At 41.8% G+C, this 15,661-nt stretch overlaps 1 protein-coding gene across 10 annotated transcripts in view; it reads left to right on the top strand.

Moving 5' to 3' along the window:
• ppp1r12a (protein phosphatase 1, regulatory subunit 12A) overlaps window positions 1-15,661 on the top strand; it is a 55,724-nt gene that overhangs the window by 34,959 nt on the left and 5,104 nt on the right. For 5 of the 10 annotated variants that reach the window (XM_032505579.1, XM_032505577.1, XM_032505578.1 and 2 more), the window contains 16 exons: window positions 215-439; window positions 697-788; window positions 1,091-1,204; window positions 2,067-2,219; window positions 3,436-3,606; window positions 4,310-4,483; window positions 6,880-6,970; window positions 7,458-7,640; window positions 7,745-7,916; window positions 8,820-8,941; window positions 9,111-9,176; window positions 11,010-11,026; window positions 11,146-11,266; window positions 12,770-12,874; window positions 12,968-13,015; window positions 14,041-14,091. In XM_032505579.1, the coding sequence (XP_032361470.1) occupies window positions 215-439; window positions 697-788; window positions 1,091-1,204; window positions 2,067-2,219; window positions 3,436-3,606; window positions 4,310-4,483; window positions 6,880-6,970; window positions 7,458-7,640; window positions 7,745-7,916; window positions 8,820-8,941; window positions 9,111-9,176; window positions 11,010-11,026; window positions 11,146-11,266; window positions 12,770-12,874; window positions 12,968-13,015; window positions 14,041-14,091 (1,905 nt within the window). Of the gene's footprint in view, window positions 1-214; window positions 440-696; window positions 789-1,090; window positions 1,205-2,066; window positions 2,220-3,435; window positions 3,607-4,309; window positions 4,484-6,879; window positions 6,971-7,457; window positions 7,641-7,744; window positions 7,917-8,819; window positions 8,942-9,110; window positions 9,177-11,009; window positions 11,027-11,145; window positions 11,267-12,769; window positions 12,875-12,967; window positions 13,016-13,213; window positions 13,248-14,040; window positions 14,092-15,661 lie in introns of all 10 variants that reach the window. The other 5 variants (XM_032505581.1, XM_032505582.1, XM_032505583.1 and 2 more) reach the window with 3 other exon arrangements.

The following is a 15,661-nucleotide window of genomic DNA, read 5'->3' on the forward strand; positions in this document are numbered from 1 at the left end:
GGACCCCCTTGAAAATGAGAGGATTCCTCTCAAGGGTTCATTCTACTAATGAATACTTATTATTAAAAAAATTATATATTTACACTTCTAATCCAAACTGTTTTTGACCTGATTGACTTTTGTGCTACTTACCAAGATGACTAAAAATCTACATTTCCGTGGTTAACTTTGCACACTAAATCACCACCTTGCCCCCCCCTCCCCCCCCTCTCAGGCCATTCAATCTGTTGGAAAGGTCTCAACTAAAGTGGAGGAAGATAGGAAGGACGAGTCTCCAGCGTCGTGGCGGCTGGGTTTGAGGAAGACGGGCAGTTACGGGGCACTAGCGGAGATCACAGCCACCAAGGAAGCTCAGAGGGAGAAGGACACGACTGGGGTGATGCGCTCAGCGTCGAGCCCTCGCCTCTCCTCTTCTCTAGACAACAAAGACAAAGAGAAGGTGAACTATAGCATAGAATATCAAATGTAGCCATTCCCTCGTCCTTCTTTTAGCCTTTTATTGATTTACCATTTACCAGCTTTCTACAGCGTGTATGTATGTAAGTATGTATTTGAACAGAATACAATATTTACACTAGTTTTTATTGGTAAATAAAGTAAAAAATTAGTAGTGATATTTGTTGTAGTGGTATTTGACAAATCTTCCGTAAATGCTTACTAACGTGGGTCCTTTTTTTTTTGTTGCTCTGTCTACAGGAAAAGGATAAAGGAACTCGGCTTGCCTACGTCGCCCCCACCATCCCCAGGAGACTGCCCAGCACTTCAGACATTGACGAGAAGGAAAACAGGTGAAAGCGAGCAAAGTGGCTCTGTGCAAACATGCATTGGCATTAGCGGCACCTGCTGCCCACTGCTATGTGTTGCAGGCAAAAGGCCTGAATGCGCTGCCTGGTGTGTGTGGCCCTAAGAAACTGCCTTTTGTTAGGTTGTTGTGTTGTGCTGCAACGGATTTGGTAGACTTCAAACTGACTAAAAAAACGTTTTAGGTTTAATGGGGAAGACTTATCATTTTTACATACCCACGTCTAGTATCTATGTCAGTATTTGTTAGGAAAAGCCTGAGGTACTATTGTAGCTTGTGGTTTCCCAGGGACTCTACTGCTCTGATACGTAGTGGCTCATACACCCGGCGACGTTGGGATGACGACCTGAAGAACAGCGAAGGAAGCGCCTCCACCAACCGACCTCCCAGCTACCAGCGCAGGTTAGCCTCCGCTGCGAAACAATTCTCTGCCAAACTTCCATCCCTCATCTCATCATCAGATCTCTGCTCCATCTGATGTGTTTATCCATCATGAGGTTGACTTGCATAGCTTTGGAACTAAAAACCATGGTGTAGACACCATTGATAGTTGTTTATCAATCATCCACCGTACATTTCGCTTTGATTATGTCATCAGAGATATGTACGTACATGCTTCCATGCACAACAGCAGCTACTGAGAAAGTCATGCGAAATAGCACAACGCTTTTCTCTGTCACTGCTACGAGAGTCTGTTGCATGACTGTGCCTGTCCTGTCAGGTTGTTGTGCCACTGAGTTTGCAATGCATTATTCTGGCATTTTAACGAGCCTAAAAACCTGTCTGACTCCAAGATAAATCAAATTTCCAGAGTTGTTTGTGGCACAAAACCTAGACATGGACTTGCTGCATGCATGTCATGTGGGAAAAATACTGTCATAATAATTTATCTAATCTTATTTATTTAAAATCTCTATTCTTTAAATTACTATATTGTTTGTTTTTTTAGAACTATGTGTGTGTTGACAGGACGAGGTGATCACAATCATCAAAATTCTACAAAAACCTTAATTCATGGCTTCTGTATAACTTATGAACACAACTCTGTTATTGTTTTCACCTGTCCAGTCAGCAGCTAGCCCATATGACATTCATCATCAAATAGTCGGTCAAATCTTTGTAGTTTTAAACATGTATGTTTCTTGTACTATATGTGTGTCTGTGTGTCTGTGTCTCTCTCGCTGTCTGTCTGTCTCTCTCTGTGTCTGTCTGTGTCTCCACCGCTAACATGTCTCTGTTGCCCATCCGCCTGCAAACATGCCAGCACGTCCCACACACTAGCACTAGGGCGGAGCGGCAGCACGCGGGACGTGCCAGCCAAGTCTTCGTCCACCTCCAGCTTGGACCCTAACACCTGTAATACTAAACCCTGGCAGCCACCCACCTCCCACTACCAGTCTTACAGCATTTACCGCAGGTACACCAGCCTCCCCGGGGCACCGCTGTCTCTACCCCCACCTGTCCCCTCTGACTGTGTCCCTGCTCTGCTGCAGTGCCTCCCTTGTGTATTGTCTTCCTCCTGTACGATGTCTAGAAGAATATCAGAAGAGGTGGTTTCAACATTCAGAACTAGCATCTGTATAAAGCCGGATTGTGGTTGATCACTTTTTCCGAAGTATTTCAGTAAAGATTACAATGTTTTCCAAACCAACCCCTATAAATACAGTAACTTTTCATGCATCGACTAATACTGTGACAGCTCTGTACTTTCATCTTATTTGTACTGAAGCGGTACAATTATACATGTACTTTTTAAATCAATTGTCATTATTAGCACTAAAATTAAACTAACATAACTCTTAACCCTTCTGGTATAACCATTGGCTTTGTAAAATTAAATCACTGATCTATATGGTCGTCTCACAAAGGCAGTGAGAGCTACTTTTCTCAAATGAACAGTAATTCACAACATTTTCCTGTAGCGCGTTTCACTATCGATGTATCAAACCTATGTGTCATCGATTGACCTTTTTGTTCATAACACACGTAGAGCCGTCATAACTGACAGCGGAGGGTGGAGCCCGAAATGCGGCATCCAGACTGTCAAACAATGTTTCCAATTTCTGCAGTAGAAAAGACAATGTAGGCTCTGAAAGCATAATGGGGCGCCTGGGTAGCTCACCTGGTAGAGTTTGTGCCCACAAACAGAGGCTCAGTCCTCAAACGCAGCGACCGCAGCTTCGGTTCCAACCTGCGTCCCTTTGCTGCGTGTCATTCCCTCCTTTCTCTCTCCCCTTTCAAGTCTAAGCTATCCTATCAAAAATAAAGGCCTGAAAATGCCACACAACAACTTTAAACGATTGATCATGGCATATAACTGATTACCCAATTTTTTGGTGAATATGTTTCTGTCGACCGACTACTTGGTTAGTTGATTAATCAATACAGCTCTAGAGGAAACAGCATTCTTGTCATGAAGAATACAAAAGAAGAAAGGTGCAGTGTAAAAACAAAACTACACCCCACTTATCTTATACAAAAAACTTGATTTGCCCACTTATTTTGATCAAATATCAAATAACTACAGTTAATAATCAGAGCATCTAACTAACTGCAATCAACAAACCTGTATTTGTGTCCTATTCCGGCTCACTGGTGACTCTGATGTGTCTGTTTGACATTTTGTCCTTCAGCGGCTCTTTTGGCCGAAGACACGAGGACTTGAGTTCCTCGAGCACCTCCATCTCCACCCCCACGACCACCACCACCTCCTCATCTGTTACCTCGCCCACAGGCCATCGCGGCCTGCTCTCCAGCCTGGGCTCTTCCTCCACCCGCACTGGCTCCACCAGTCTAACCAGCAGGTACATGAACAGGACTGCCAGACCTGAAAATGAGATACCGGACATCTAGAATCCATAGCTTTTCCGCTTGGAGGGTTTATTTAACTTTTTCTGAAAGGTTGATACACCTTCCTGATATTTTATCCTTATTCTAAACCAAAGAGGCCCATAGAAATGGCATACATGCATATGAAATATACCTTATTGCAGGGGTTCTCAACTTGTTTCACCTTGTGACCCACGTTTCTCATGCTCTGTAAGTCACGACCCACTTTTAAAGAATCCAAACCAAGTAGATTTTTTTTTTTTTTTTTTAAAATAGCCTTTTGAGAGAAAACTGCCGTCACATTTTAAAAAACAAAAAAAAAAAAAAAAACATAAATACACATATTTACAATTTTGCTCAAATGGTGGTTACCATGGCTATGGCGCTAGACTACTGCAAGGCTCTGACACATGTCCAAAATCTGATGCGCATTAAATAATTTTTACTGCCCAGCTGTCCGCGACCCACCCAGACAAATCCATCAGTTGAGAATCACTGCCTTATAGTGTATTTTTTATGAGTATAGGAATGGCAAAGAATCTGACATTCAAAATGGCTGCCAGCAGACCTCTACAACCACACATTTTAGTTTTAAAATGAATCGATTTGAATTTTTGAATTGAAATCTGTCAGGTGACGCACATTTCTTAAAAAAAAAAAATGCTTGTGTGTAAACAGGTACTGGTCAGATGAGAGTGCTCAGAGGGAAAAGGAGAAGGAGAAGGAGTCTGCTGCGGTCATTCCCACTATGAACACTGGCTCCACCACGACCACCACATCGACCACTACCACCACCGCCATATCTACAACTACCACCACCACTGGCATTGTCACTGGCTCTGAAAGACGCAGGTAACTCAAACACATCCATACCTTTTTTTTTCCATCTACATTACTCATGTATGTCCTTTCATATGTAAGTATTACACAGCTTCATGTAATACTTGATTCTGATTGGTCGATTAAAGGATTCTACGGTCTGTTATTTACCGCTGCTATGAATAACCGACCGTTGCAGTGGACGCAGTTCTGATCATAGACTCTGAGCAACTATTTTCACAAACGATGAAATCAATCGTTAGTCAAATAAAATAGCATCATCACATACTGCCTCAGTGTTTGTGGCATGCCGGCTGCTCAGCAGCTGACAAAAACCTCTTCCCTCAATTCAGGACATTGCACACACCGGCTTCCTTTCCAGAGCAAAAAAAAACATTGTTCAAGACGTTTCTCACCCCAGACACCATCTCTTTGAGCTCCTGCCATCAGGGAGACGCTACAGGTCCATTAAAACATGAGCATCCAGACTATAAATCTACACCCATAACATCCCTGCACCCGTATTCACATTTCTCATGAGTGTTTTTTACAATCCATTTTATTGATCTGTACAACCTTATATCATTTTTTTATTACAGGGTTTCCGTGGGGTCTTAAAGTCTTAAAAAAAAAGTCTAAAATGTCACAATCAAAATTTTAGACCTTAACAAGTCTTAAATTCGCTGAAGTATTGTGTTCTAGATCTTAAATCATTTAGAATGGGTTCACGTAACGCTACCGCTGATGCTCAATGAAATACTTTTTTTTTTTACATAATATAATTCGCTCTAAATGAACAGAATGAACAGATAATTATTCCATTGTTTTGCTTTTATTCAATTTGAATACCTATTTTTTTATATTGCAAATTTAAAACTAAATTTGACTTGTTAAAAACTGCAGAGACCCTGTATTAACTGTACAATATGTTTATTATAGCAACTACCTGTCCTTTTTAAATGAGGAATGTTTCTTACGTTATATATGGATTGGTGCAATATAGTTCTATTTTAAGCGCCGCTGGGAGGGGAACTCCTAATTTTGTTTTCATTGTAATATAATGACAATAAAGGCTTCTTATCCTCTCTTGTAATGTTAAATTATTGATTTCTGGGATAAGTGGGATAATGTCGAGCGAGCGGGTCATTTTTGCCAATTGAAGGTTGCTGAGGGGTGTTGAATCGCCCCGTCTGGGTTTAATTTAAAATTATGACCCGCTTGCTCTACATTATCCCTTACTTGTAGTTCAGATTTTGTTTAGTTTAATTGCTATTTTGAACTTTCAGCATCCCATAACATTTCTTTGTCTTGGCATGAGTTGGGTAAAGAGGAGTACTTTAAAATTTGTATCTGGTTTTACTTACTGTATTTATTTACTGTATGTGTTTATGTATATCTATGAAAATTACAAGATCAGCTAGCTTGGGTATTGGAGCAAAACATTTATTGGAAGCAGCTTTAAGAAATATTAAGCTTCCATCTGTCAAACGGTAATCCGGATCCATTTGCTCTGTTTGAGAACAGGGTGTGTGTGCTCTTCTCTTTACACACAGTGTGGAGGGGAAGAGCTAGTTTGCCTGTGTCGGTCTGTGATAGAGGGGGCACGTGAGAGAGAGTTTCACATAGTTTTGTGTTTGAGTAGGGTCAAGTGGATGTCTTCCTGTTGCAGTGCTGAAATAAGCCACCTGTCATGGTGGGAGTAGGGCAGGGCTGTTTCAAAACCTAGACTTCTCCAGCAACGTTACCTTATAAGGAAGGTGGGCAGAAGCAACATGTTTTCCTCAAGGCCAAGGCTCCACGCTGCACTGAATGAGTTCATACGTCTGTGTGTCCAACAGAGGCACTCTGAGAGAAAGTGCTAGAATAGCTCGCTCTTATTTTCTGAACCGTGTTGCCTGTTGGGCCTGATACTCTAATAGTGAAGGGTTAAACGCAGAGATTGGAATCCTGTTTTAACACACTGTTGTTTTTTAAAGCTTTATCTTAAGAAACTCAACATTTTCCAGGAAGCTTAACATTCCTAACCTAGATGGCTGCTTCACATTCACACCCTTCCACAAATGGACACCTGGAGCTGTATAGTATGTCTGCAGTCTTATTGTTGGCCAGGGAAAGCTGCTGTCTACAACAGTCTGTCAGTTTTGGCCACCGCTCTACGATTAAAATCCTCTCTCTGCGGTATTTAGTTTGTGATGGGAGAGTGTTATTTTCTCACTTTCCAATCTAGTCCTTAAATGAAAGCAGCCGTCCTTCTGATCACAGCCCACCTCGTGCAAGCTTAAGGCACGATACTACCATACATGACGATGATAATTACTAGACATATTTAAGAAAGTAAAGTTTCCCCTGCAACAGTCATCTGATGCTTGACCTATGTATTTTTGTGCCCTTGTTTGTTTTTTCTTTCTCTCTCTCTCTCGCTCTCTCAGGTCCTACCTGACACCAGTGCGAGACGAGGAGTCAGAGTCCCAGAGGAAAGCTCGCTCCAGACAGGCTCGACAGTCGAGAAGGTCCACCCAGGTTCGTTAACCTTTATCAACTCTGATGTGTTGAGATTCCATTCATCCCTTCTTCCCACCAAACAAATCCCCATTTTTAATAAGCGCCAACACGTAATATGACAGACGCGCCCCACATCATGGTGACCTGTAGGTGCCCTCAGTTTACATTATAGCCATAGACTGTTTACGTACAGTACATTTTGTTATCCTGGTTGAAGCAGCACTTTTTGTGTACACAGGCAGAACTTACGGTCTAGGCCTGTACAGACACCTGATTATTTTATTATTTTACGAGTTGAAAAGAGTTTTGAAATGCATGACACCAAAAATGAAACCTCAGTTGTAAAGCACCAGTAAGACTTTTGACTGCAGAGCTAGTCATAATGTAAACAATAGGATTCTGGTTATAAAATAATAATGATAATAATATAAAAGATAAAAAAAAAAAAAAAGATTCAAGCAAAGAATTTAAATTCTAACGATAGTCTATCAATCTCTTCTTCCAGGGTGTGACTCTGACTGACCTGCAAGAGGCTGAAAAAACAATCGGCCGGAGTCGTCCCCCAAAGACCCGAGAGGAGGAGAAGGAGGAGAAAGAGAAGCAGGATAAGGAAAAGCAGCAGGAGGAGAAGAAGGAGGTGGAGATCAAGGAAGACGATTACCGATCGAAGTACCGCAGCTTCGAAGAGGTACAATTCTGCTCTGAGGTTTTGAGACCAAGACGGGTCACTGTCCCTTGTAATCTACACCTTGAATACTTGAATGTCCTCCTTCTCTCCCTCTTCTCTGCCAGCGCTACCGGCCCTCGTCTTCCTCCTCGACCTCCGCCATTTCCACAGTCAGCACTGGCTCCATCCCGTACTCTAGCACCGCATTGTCCTCCAGTTCCAGCTCCCTCAACAGGCCTAACAGTCTGACGGGGATCACCTCCTCGTATAGCCGTTCCTCCAGAGACACAGAAAAAGGTCAGTGCCGTCCCCATCCGAATACACTTCTACAGCACCTATATGGCCATTATAATTCTCCGAGACAGGATCTATTCATCACTTTATTTTTCATCATTTGACAATTGATTGATCAAAAACGATTGTCAATTTTTAAAAAAAGATAAAAAGATTCACAGTATGTAGATGTAGCTACTTTTCCCATGTGATAGCATACACGCCATTACAAAACAGAAAATCTGCAGTATCTGCAGAGCTTGAATTGCGATACGAATGTGAATTGATTTTTTTTTTCTTTTTTTTTTGCACACCCCTAGTCATAATCACAGATATTATTTTGTAAAACTTAGTCCCACCTTAGTGATTGTTGTGGCTAGCTTAACTATGATGACATTGAAACTGAAATAACTCAAATGCTATCCCCTCTGATATAAAGCCATATAGGCGCAGGATCTTGTCTCCACAGGTCCACAGTCACACGGGCAAACTGCCCGATGCTGACTAAAGGCATCCAGAAAGGGATTAGGTTACGTTGGAAATAACGTCCCTCCTCTTAACAAATAAATCCATGAAGCGTTCCCGGGAAAATAGAAGTTTTAAGTCTGTTCAACTGAAGGAAACACTGACCTCTTTGTTTACTCATGAGCACAACCTTTTTCTCGCCTTTATTTTCCAAATCGAGCGGCCCTACTGTCTTTTTGTGTGTGTGTGTGTGTGTGTGTGTGTGTGTGTGTGTGTGTGTGTGTGATGTTGGTGTGTGTGGGGGGTGTGTGTGTGTGTGTGTGTGTGTGTGTGTGTGTGTGTGTGTGTGTGTGTGTGTGTGTGTGTGTGTGTGTGTGTGTGTGTGTGTGTGTGTGTGTGTGTGTGTGTGTGTGTGTGTGTTGTGTGTGCCGCCTAAACTTGTCATTCTTCTCGATTGGACAGAAATGGACAAAAAGGAGGAGGAGAAGGAAGGAGAGGACAAGTCTCAGCCCCGCTCCATACGGGATCGCAGGCGGCCCCGTGAGAAGAGACGCTCCACTGGAGTCTCCTTCTGGCCCCAGGATGTAAGAGACTTGCACACACTGATAGGAGTTTGCTATCACTTCTTTCATCATCATAAGTATTCCTAGCACTCTTGATGAGGTGCAGCAGTTCATAACACTCGCACAACCCTGAGTGTTCCTCTTTGATCAGTTTGATGGTAACCCTTTATACTGCTTTTATCAATTCCAGGGTGATGAAAACGACCCTGACCAGCAGTCCGACTCGGAGGAGGGCAGCACCAAGGGAGAGCCACAGGTCATTCAACACACACACACACACACACACACACACGCACGACTTCCGTTTGATTCTTGCCCCTTCTGCATTTATTCTTTATCCTGGTCCTTCCAGTAGTCTTTGATGTTCACTACTCTGCCCTGTTCAGCTATGATTTCCTCCCCTCCCACCAACTGCCGCCTTTGAGTCCCCACCCCCAGTTTCCATCTTCTGGTGATTGTCTGGTTGCTGGGGTGACCTTGCAAACCAAAAGTTGTCTCAGCCATAGATCAGTGGGTTTTAAAAACATGCAGGCATACAAAGTAAAGGAAGTCTCGGTCACTGGGTCAAAGTACACACACAATGCAACGGCAGAGTGTTTTGAAGATGAAATTTGCAAGGAACAAAAACACTTTTCACCTCTCAGTTTATGCTTTTTGTGCATAGTCATACACACATACTGTAAGTCATTGTAATAAGTGTTAGGCAAAATGAACACGTAAAAAACGGATAAACCAGTCTTCCAGTCCCAAACTATAAATAATGTTTTGAATTCCATTACATGCACTCAAACTTCTCATGGAAGACATAGCATGAGGCAGAAATCTCAGTGTTGTGAAAATATTTCTGGCTGGATAAACATCCTGTTTCAATGGGAGTGTCTTTTGCAGCACAACATAGAGTGTAGACTTGAGTACAATCAGCAGGGATATGCACAGCTACCGCCCCCCCCCCCTTTCAGTAGAATAAGAGAACGGGTGGCGCAGCAACAGAGCACTAAATAAGAAACAAGCAAATATCTTTGCATGGATATTGGCGTGCAGGAAGTGCTCTTCCTTTCCTGCCCGGCACTCACAATTAAAAGCACCCAAAATGTTTAAAAAAAACAATATATATATATATATATACAGTATATGTCAGTCCTCCGCAGCGGCCCGGATTCAAGTCCGACTTGCGGCCCTTTTGATGCATGTCATCTCTCTCTCTCTCTCTCTCTCTCTCGCCTCCCCCCCCCCCCCCCCACAACACAACGCACAAACACACACACACACACCACACAAACACACTTCACGACGCGCACTCTCCCTCACCACACCAACCCACACCACCCACACACACACACACACACACACACACTTTTCTGTCTTCAGCTGTCCTATCCAATAAAGGCCAAAAAAGCCCCAAAACAAAATCTGTAAAGCAAAAAAATCCCCCTTTTAAGAAACACTTTGGTGAAGAATATGTTTAGCTGACTCTTAAAGAGTTAACATTGCAAATCCCCTGTGGCTTTACATCTCTATTTGTGCATTGAATGGCGCCAAGCTGGCTGTTTCTCTGATCAGTTGAACTGATCATTTTCCTTGAACAACTTCTTGACTCAGATTGTAGCGTTGTCCCTGTCCTCTGGTCACCGCAGCAGCTGATTGTAATTTTAAAATATCTGACTCCAACCCGACCTCCCTATCTAACGCCTGGCCCCATCCTCAGGGCCGCTGCTGTGGCACCGCACAATGCGCAGTAGGCCTGGAGACACAATACGCCTTGAAGCACTGTGTTCAGGGATAAGTTAGCATGTATTTGCAATCTGCCTACTACACACACACACACCCCTGCACTTTATACAAAGTAGTAAGGGCCAGGTGCAGATGCATGCAGGGGGAGGCTGTAGAATGTGGGGGTTTAGTTTAAAATGTCCCAATACATCCTTCTGCTCAGTTTTGTTTGTATAAGCTTACTACAATGCCCTCCTCACTATTTCCTCACCCTGTCCTCCAGTAGACACTGACTGATAACATTATTTTTTTCACCAGATGAAGAGCGTGTTTCTCTTAATCAACATTAACTCTTACTTTCATTTTTGCTTTCTTACAGAGTGACAGATTGTCCAGGTATGTTTCATCCCCCTTCTACATCATATTATAATGCTCTTTGTTATTGTCATTTTACACATTATATTATCTGTATTTCACCAACGATTTTAATTGAACGCCCGTTATTTCTGTTGTAGGAATGAGAGCAGCTCTTCATCCATAGATCGCATTGACACTCTTTGTAGCCGGGGCTATGGCGAGAGTCGGAGGACATACTCGAGCCGACTGGATAGGGACGACACCACTGACTATAAGAAGGTGTGTACTGTATGTTAAAAGCTGTTTACACTACTGCTTAAAGGGTAATTACTGTTACTGTTGTAACTACTTCAACCTGGACCTGAACCTATATTCCTATGATTTTGTGTCAAAATGACTAATGGGAATAACAATCTTTGACATTGGTCAATAGACAAAAAAACATAGGAAAATGGGTTCTAGGTTGAAAAAAAACGGTAGTTGCCCTTTAAGCTCATTTGGTGCCGAAGTTTAATTCAGAACACTGATGGAGTTTGACTCCCCTACACAAAAACACTATTTTTTAACATTAATGATATATTAGAGCTGGGCAAAATATCAATATCATGATATGAGAATACCCTACTATGGCATAAGTGTTGATATTTTCCTGGTTTTAAAGGTTGCATTACAGTAAAGTGATGTCACTTTCTGAACTTACCAGACTGTTGTAGCTGTTCTATTATTTGCCTTTACCCACTTAGTCATTATATCCACATTACTGATGATTATTTATCAAAAATCTCATTGTGTAAATATTTTGTGAAAGCACCAATAGTCAACACTACAATACCGTTGCGGTATTGATATCGAGGTATTTGCTCAAAAATATCAAACACACACAATGTATGATAGGATCTATTTATTAGGGTACGATACCAAGGAAAAGTTATGACCTGCATCAAAAAGTTTTTATGCCTCCACAACGGCCATGGCCATGGCCAGAGGCATTATTATTTTTTGTAAACACCATGGCTCAGGAAAGATTTTCAGTTTTGGCACAAATGTCCACTTGGACTCGAGGGTGAGGATTAGTTTTGGAGGTCAAAGGGTCATTGTGACCTAACAAAACACATTTTTGGCCATAACTCAAGAATGCCAATGCTAATTACAACGTTTCACACAAATATCTAATAAGATAAAATAATAAGTTGATGACATTTTATACCCAAAGGTTCAGCATCTCTTTTTTTGGCCACGATTCAAGACCCAAACTCATTAACTGAAGGGGAGATTGAGATCATATTTCACATTTGGTCGTATACTGAATTGGTGGCACTAATCTCGAAACTGTGGTGTTGTATAGACCTTCTGTGCTGCCAGGTTGAAAATGTGTGTGAAGCATCCACGGTTTGCTCCAAAATACCTCTTTTAAATTCCTTCAAAATCTTCACTGCATATATTATGAGTCAGGACAGACACAGATGTAAACTGCAACTTGGCTGATGGCGGAGGCAAACAACCCCAGGGGTAATTCTAGTTTGTTCATGCCACTGGTTGATATTGTACAAAGTCCTGAGTAGGCCCAAAAACAAATCATTGAGTGTAATTCATTCTTACCCTAATAATTCAACACACAATCCTCAAAAGTACAGGCAAACAGTAGAAAGTAATAGAACTAGCTTTCAAAGCCACAGTGACCGAGCTGAGAGAAGTTTAGGTTTCCTACCTATAAAATGAGGAATTTAATGCTTTGGTGGTTCTCCTTGTTGACCGGTGGATTATGTTTGTCCCTCCCTTCAGCTTTACGAGCAGATCTTAGCTGAGAACGAGAAGTTGAAGGCCCAGTTACGTGACACGGACCTGGAGCTGGCAGACTTGAAGCTACAATTAGAGAAGGCCACACAGGTACCCTGAGCTCACACTGCTTCTGCTGATCAGTGTTTATAAGACGATTTAGGATTCCTTATGACTGCTCACTTTCATTTTTCCTCATTGCAGAGGCAGGAACGCTATGCCGACCGATCACAGCTTGAGATGGAGAAAAGGGTAATGACAGAACTAGTTTAATAACCCAGCTCTAATACAAATGTCCTTCTTTGCTTAGTAACACCATGAACGTTACTGAAAAGATGTATAACTTCTGTCTCAAGTTTATCTCAAACACAAAAGTCCTCCTGTTATTTCTGATAACTCCTACCTGCTTTAAACATGTTGGTAACACTGCCAATGGGTTTATGTCTGAAGGTAACAAGCAGGCCCCAATATCATCTGGGTGGTGGTATGATCTTAACCTGACTTTTTGTATCAGTCTACTCTCTGCTGCTGGCTGTCGTGTCACACATGTAGTCGGGTTCAAAGGGACTTCCTCCCTCCTCGCCACCCAGAACACTGCCATCTTCTCTCGCACTTGTATTAGACCCTCAGAGGCAGCGTGTGGTCACCTCTTCTCAAGACTGCATATTTTGTTGTTTGTGTGTGTGTGGCTCTGCGTGTAAAGGTGTGTTTATCTTAATGTGTGTGCGGTAGAACAATCGGACTGTTAAATTGCTGTTGAAAGAACCGATGCATGTGTGTTTTCATGGTTTTTGCCAATCATTCAGTAATAATGCTTGCGTGTTCAGCTGCAGCTGCGTAGCCATGAAACCATAACCCCTCGATTTGTAAAACATTCATCCATTATTTTCAAGACCATTCTCCATTTGTCTTTACAATCTTTTAAATTACAAGAATGCCCTTTTTTCTGTTTAAAAAAGACATGACTTTTACCATGAGTCCTTTCATTAACTTAACATCCAAAACAACCTCTAAACATCTACATCCCCATTTTCATGACTTATTCTCTTTGGACATCCTTACGTATAAATGATGTTTACATCACCGAGTATGCAAGTTTGAACTGGCTATTGCTTCATTCACCTCACGAGTGTTTTTCAAGTGTGTGCTATCGCTACACTCGCACCATCTTCCACACCTTATTTTATGCAGTGTGTAGAGCCGGCACTACAGTGTGCTTTCTGTTAATTGTCTTAATGAGAAGTCCAGAGTTAACCTGCTTTCCTTCTGCCCCACAGGAAAGAAGAGCTCTAGAAAGGAAGATTTCTGAGATGGAGGAGGAACTTAAGGTACCGCCACACGCCGTCACACACACATGCATTACATTTTCTGTTTGTGTACCGTAGAAGATTTCCATTAATGGAGTCAAGATTGCAGCTAGTGTATAGATGGTACTTGTGAGTTCCAACGTAGTGCTAACAGCTGTCACTTCAGTCTCCGTGTCTCTTTTATATATAGCTCACTCACTTTTTGGGGGATTTAATAGGAGTGGTTAGTCATTTCAAATTTCATGATTCTTAAAAGTTAATTCAGAATTATTACACCTTGGATGTCATTTTCATGGATTTGGCCGTTACTTCAATGGGAGGATCTGGCAACAGGAGCAGTCAGACAATCAAACAGGTGGTGAACAAATCAACAGATCATTCAAATCGACTTTATTTGGCAGTAAAACCAAAACTACTTACCAGATCTCAGCAATCAACATCTGAAGTACAATTGTATTATTACAACAGGAATGATAGGCTAAACTACAAAACCAGAATACACCATACAAACACGGTACTACTTGTAACTTGGTTATTGCGGTTGATACCTGAATATAAGACAACTCTGCCGTACGAATGACTCCAGTTGAAAAAGTAACCCTGAGGCAATCCTCATCTGCTTTTTTTTCTTGTAAAAGTAAAGCATAACATACTTTTAATACTTTAAAATACTTTTTAGAATGCACATAAATCATACATTTGTGTCGCTTGTCTATCGGTCTCGTTCTAGCACACTCTCCTGTCAGGCTGTTGAATCGGTTAGAATCATTTTTTTCCTGGCTCATGACCTGAGGATTCTTAGCTGAGAAATAATTTTTCGGTTTGTCTCTGCATTAAAGGCGCTTTCGACTCTTTCTCTATCTTTCCTTCATGGCAGCTTACACAAACTGTCAGAAAACTCCTCGAGGGTCAAACACACTTCTTGGGCTGACTTACTCTAAAAGACTATAGACTTCAAGAAAGTCACTGAAATAGCAACATTATAGCTACAAAGTAAAACTGAATATCTAATGTATGAGTCCTCAAGTGTAATACAACCTCCAGTCTTGCAAATGCGACTTTCAGAACTATTTTTATACTCTCCCCAATACGGTATGCTACCTCTGTCCTCATGTTAGACTCCTAAATGTGCATCTCTTATTCTGGTCAGTGCACCTCTCGGGTCAGCTGTTGTAATCTATGTGGACATCTTTTATCGACACGGCCAATTAAATGTTCTTTTTCTTGAAAACTGATTTTAGGAGGAGAGGGGGGAAAAAATCTATTAAATTCTAGTAAGCGAGTGTTGTTCCCATCTGTGTGATAAAGAAGTGTGTTTATTTTTAGGCAGCTGGCTGATCTTATCAGTGTCACTTTTCCATTCTATCTACAAGCATCATGCTGAACCCGGAAAGCTCTTAATCATTCTTCAGTTTCCAAAATCTGTCCCATCTTCTAACAATCTTCCTTTTCTGTTTTCCCTTTCTCTTTCTCTCGGCCCCTCTTCTCTATTCATTTATATTGTCCTGTCTTTCATTACACCTTTCTCTCCTAATTTGTTTCTTTTCCTCTTCTGCCGGCCTTTCACGCTGTCCTTCTGTCCTCTCTACCC

This window comes from Etheostoma spectabile, chromosome 23, assembly GCF_008692095.1.
Source record: "Etheostoma spectabile isolate EspeVRDwgs_2016 chromosome 23, UIUC_Espe_1.0, whole genome shotgun sequence".
NCBI lineage: Eukaryota > Metazoa > Chordata > Actinopteri > Perciformes > Percidae > Etheostoma > Etheostoma spectabile.